General features: G+C 51.3%; 1 protein-coding gene across 1 annotated transcript; it reads right to left on the bottom strand.

The window, feature by feature from the left end:
- Positions 1–341: 341 nt before the first annotated feature.
- LOC134475336 (melanoma-associated antigen 8-like) lies at positions 342–1,805 on the bottom strand. Its single transcript, XM_063245611.1, has one exon. It carries the CDS (start codon positions 1,803–1,805, stop codon positions 756–758), a length of 1,050 nt encoding a protein of 349 aa, XP_063101681.1. The 3' UTR covers positions 342–755.
- Positions 1,806–4,210: the final 2,405 nt, after the last annotated feature.

Below are 4,210 nucleotides of genomic sequence, written 5' to 3'. Positions count from 1 at the left end.
AGAGTGGGTCCTGCTGCCCAGTTTACTCAGGTCTCCACCCTCACAAGGGGCCTTCCACAGAGCATCGGCTCAGAGGGCTGGGGTCAATGTATCTGTGAGCAGGCAGGGTTCGCCATTCAGAGTCATTTCTCCAATATTTCTGAAAAAACTAAGCATATATTGTATAAACATTTTATTTTTAGTTTTACAGAATGACAATGAAAAGGAATAAGGGACAGTAGGTATTGTTTTAAACATTTTACTGTATTTATTGATCTCATCTATTTTACTGATGGCTTACTTCTTTCATATTTCCAAGAAAGCTTTTATTCCAAAGATAGATAACAAAATAGGATGGAAGATTTTACAATTTTTTTATAAAACAGCTGAACTCTTAAAATGTATAAATAGCAACGTGTTTGTGACTAGTACCACTAAAATGCACAATTTTAAGTTAATTAAATCAAAGGATGGCTATACACAAAATATCAAAAAAAATCTTCAAGTTATGCACACAGAAATATAAGGATTACACACTGAATTTAACCAATCCCCAGTTTGCATCTGCATTATTTAGAAAAGTGACTGCTCTTTGCAAGGGTAGAATTTAGAATCTGTCTCAGAAGTTACACGGGACAGGAGAAACTGCTAGATGTGGCCCTGGAATGTACCCTGTCCTTGGCCTTAGCCCTTGTCATCACTCTTCTATTGCCATTGACTGTGGGTCTCTCTCTTGTTCATTTTCTGAACCCCCCTCATGACAGACAGGTGAGGTCTTAATTAAAGGTGGTATCTTTAAGTCTGCCCAAAAATTCCAGAACTTTTTCCTCACTGGTTTCAGCATGGGCCCTGGGGCCCCATAGGAACTCATATCGAGGAGGAATAGTGTTGGACACCTCCAGATATGCTAAGTATTGTTCCCGCACCAAATCCTCTGTGAGGAATTTCCTGGGCTCCCCATATAAGCGGTGCACCTTCCCAGGATACAACCCCATCCCACTCAGCACTTCCCAGATGGTTTCCTCAGTGACACGGTTGCCCCGAACGTGGATTGCACCCAGGATGATTATCAGGAGGATGGTCCTGGGGTAGTTCTGTTCATCAGCTATCATCCCATCATAGGTGAGGCCCAAGGAAGGACTAAGAACATAGTAGTGGCTGGGAGGGTCCATTTTCTTCACATCAATGCCAAAGACCAGCTGCAGACAGTTACAGGCTTCCCTAAAGATTAGAAGGAAGTGCTCCTCATAATCTCTAGTGACAACCATCTGCATTTCTGCCACACTGGTTGGCTCTTTTTTTAGATACTTAAAGGCCAGAAACTCCATCAATTCAGCCACCTTATCCTCTAAAATTTCCCTAAACAAGGACTCAGCGTTTGCCAGGGTACATGAGGCGAATGAAACTCGCTCTTGTACGCGGCTATAGCACCTAAGGGATTGCATCGATAGGGTAACCTCCATGATGCTCTGGGGTGAGGAGCCTCCCTCAGGACACTGAGAGACATCCATCATCTCCTCAGCAGAAGCCTCCTCCATGATGCCTAGATCAGAGACCAGAAGGAAGATGAGGATGAGGGAAGGAGATGAGAGAGTGGAAGACGTGAGTTCTTGCTTTAGGGCACTGAAAACCTGCCCACCCACCAAGCCCTGTGTCTCACTTTGGTCCTCAGGGTCTTCCTCAGGTTGGTAAGGCTCTTCAGATCCAGACATGATGGTATGGGACAGGGAGCTGAAGCTCCGTGCTGAGGCCTCAAGGACCTGGGGCAGAAGGAGAGTTTGTGTGCAGCATTCAAAGAGAAAGTAAGGGGACATGAGTTCATCCATGATCCCGGAGTCTCCCCATAGGTGACAGCAGAGACAGAACTGGGGTTCTGTATGCTGTGTATGGGGATCTCTCTGCCCAGTTAGACTCCAGGCAGTGCCTGGGATCCTTAGAGACCTCAGGCTGGTAACAGTGGATACCAGGCTCTGAAGACTCCCTTCTTTTGGGGTGTGTGAGGGTACTTCCATACCTTCAGGCTTTACCCAAGTTCCAACCTTGACTGCTGGCAGGGCCCAGCTTCCTCCCTCTGTGGATCAGGCGTGACTCCTCCTCTGCCCTGGTGACCCACTGCTGACCAAGGCGAGATCTCCCTGTGCTCAAGCAGACAGACAAGAGACGTAGCACTTCCACACCCCTCCATGGGCCTTCCCCAGGGTCTGGCCAGAAGGAGGAGGTCACAGAAGCCATCCTTCCTCTGAAGCGTGCCCAGGGGCCTCCACTCTCCCCTGCGGACCTGCATCATGGCATCCACAGCCACCATCTCTCTGTGACCCCAGAGCTGGAACTGGTATGTGTGGGAGTGACTCTTCCTCTTAGTCCTACCAGGAGCCACCCTCAAACAGGGACATGTTTCCTATGGCCTGGATCTGTTTAACTGATGCCACACTCCTCGGACCAAGCCCCACTCTTTCCTGACACCAAGAGCCAGTGACAAAGGTACCCTGTGCCTACTAGCACTGACAGCAAGGTGGAGGTCACCTTTTAATCAAGCATGTAAATTTCTCTCAACTGTCCTCTCTTGACGTCAGGGTTCTCCCTGGGCTTTCAGGCAAGATGGCAGGAAACAATTCAGAGCAGAAGCACGTGGACGTTGGGTTCCGCATGCCGCGGTCTTGGGACATGTGGTCCAGCTTCCCCTCTCACTCTGCCTTGGGGCAAGGCCTGGGGCTAATTGACCCCAAACTGCCCCTGCTCCTGCCACCTGAAGCAAGGCAGCCCTCGTGAGGAGGAGGAACTGCTGCCAGGCTCTAAGGGGCATGAGTGAGCCCTCACCCTGGAACTCTGCACAGTGTGCTACAACACAGGCCTTTCTAAGTCATTCTGGGGTCCTCTGAGGTAAGGCTTCCTCGGCTCCTCTCTGCCACCCCTTATCTTGATCTAACTGAGTCCAGGCCTTTTCTGCTCCTCCAACCTTGGGACCTTGGAACAGGGTCTCATATCCTCTCAGCATCCAAAGAGAACAAAGGGGGCTCATGCTTGAGACTTCTGCACTGCAAGGTGCACAGCAGGCAACAGAGGCTTTTCTACAGTGTTCTGGGGCCCTGTAGCAGGTGTGAGGCTTCCTTGGACCCTCAAAGCCCCTCAAGGTAACCTGAGCCCAGGTTCCCTCTACTCCTCCCACCAGAAGCTAGGCTCTGGCTTCCCTGTGGATCCCTATGGGCGCGTCCTGTCTTGGAAGTTCTTCCCTGGAGTGCAGGGCTAACTACGGCATGAATCTGGGTTGTTCCAGGCCCCTCTCTGCGGTGGGGCTTCCTCACTGCCCCCACAACCCTTCGACCTGACCCTTACTGATGCCTGGCCCTCTTGCTCCCCTCACTTGAAACACATAACACAGAACTGGACCTGCCTGCCATAGCTGTGACCCCCAGAATGACGTCATATCCAGCAATGCGCACACTTGTGTGTGTGTGTGTGTGGGGGGCGCAGCGAGGCTGTCTGACAGCAGGGGTGTAATGGGGTTTTTTGCTCCCTGTCTGTCCTCAGGGGTTGTCACCTTGGTTTCTGGCAGAGGCCAGACCACCACCAGACCGGATCTGTTTCCCTCAGGCCAAGGCTCTGACTCCAGCGCCCCTGAAGCTGAAGAGGGCGGAGCCTCAGTCTTACAAGGCTGCCTCTGTGTGGGCCCCAGCTGACAGAACTAAGTTGTGAGGTGACCCTGCGTGCCTGGGCCTTCCTTCCTCTCCACAGCCCGTTAGGGTCTGTGACCGGCTGATTAAGCCCTCCCCGGCCCTCCGTTTCCCTGTCCTGAAGCGCACACCTCAGAACCGAACCTCATGTAGCTCTGACCTTCGAAGCGTTTAGTCAGTGAACTTCACGTCCCACAACGTGCTCACGTCCAGCAACGTGCTCACGTCCAGCTACGTGGTTGAGGGTCTCCCATGGCTGACAACAGGGGCGGAACGGAATTCTTCGGGTCCCCTCTGTCCTTTCTGGGGGTTATCACTTCGGTTCCGGCCAGAGTCTGAATCCCTGTGCTCTGTGGACCTCAGTCTGTTTCTCTCAAATCAAGACTTAGACTCCTAGGTTTCTCTGAGCAGGAGGGAAAAATGCTCACAAGCAAATCTTTCCCTGGGATGCAATGCTGACTAAAGTCTGACTTGGACAATTTGGGGACCCTGTTTGTGGGGTGCACTTGCTCAGTCCACCCTCAAGTCTTAAGTTTACCCAACACAGCTCAGTCCTTCCT

Source organism: Cavia porcellus, unplaced genomic scaffold (assembly GCF_034190915.1).
Source record: "Cavia porcellus strain 051 isolate PalLab524CR breed Dunkin Hartley unplaced genomic scaffold, mCavPor4.1 scaffold_3, whole genome shotgun sequence".
NCBI classification, from domain to species: domain Eukaryota; kingdom Metazoa; phylum Chordata; class Mammalia; order Rodentia; family Caviidae; genus Cavia; species Cavia porcellus.
The sequence above is the reverse complement of the archived record's forward strand: the minus strand, read 5'-3'. Positions and strand labels throughout refer to the sequence as shown.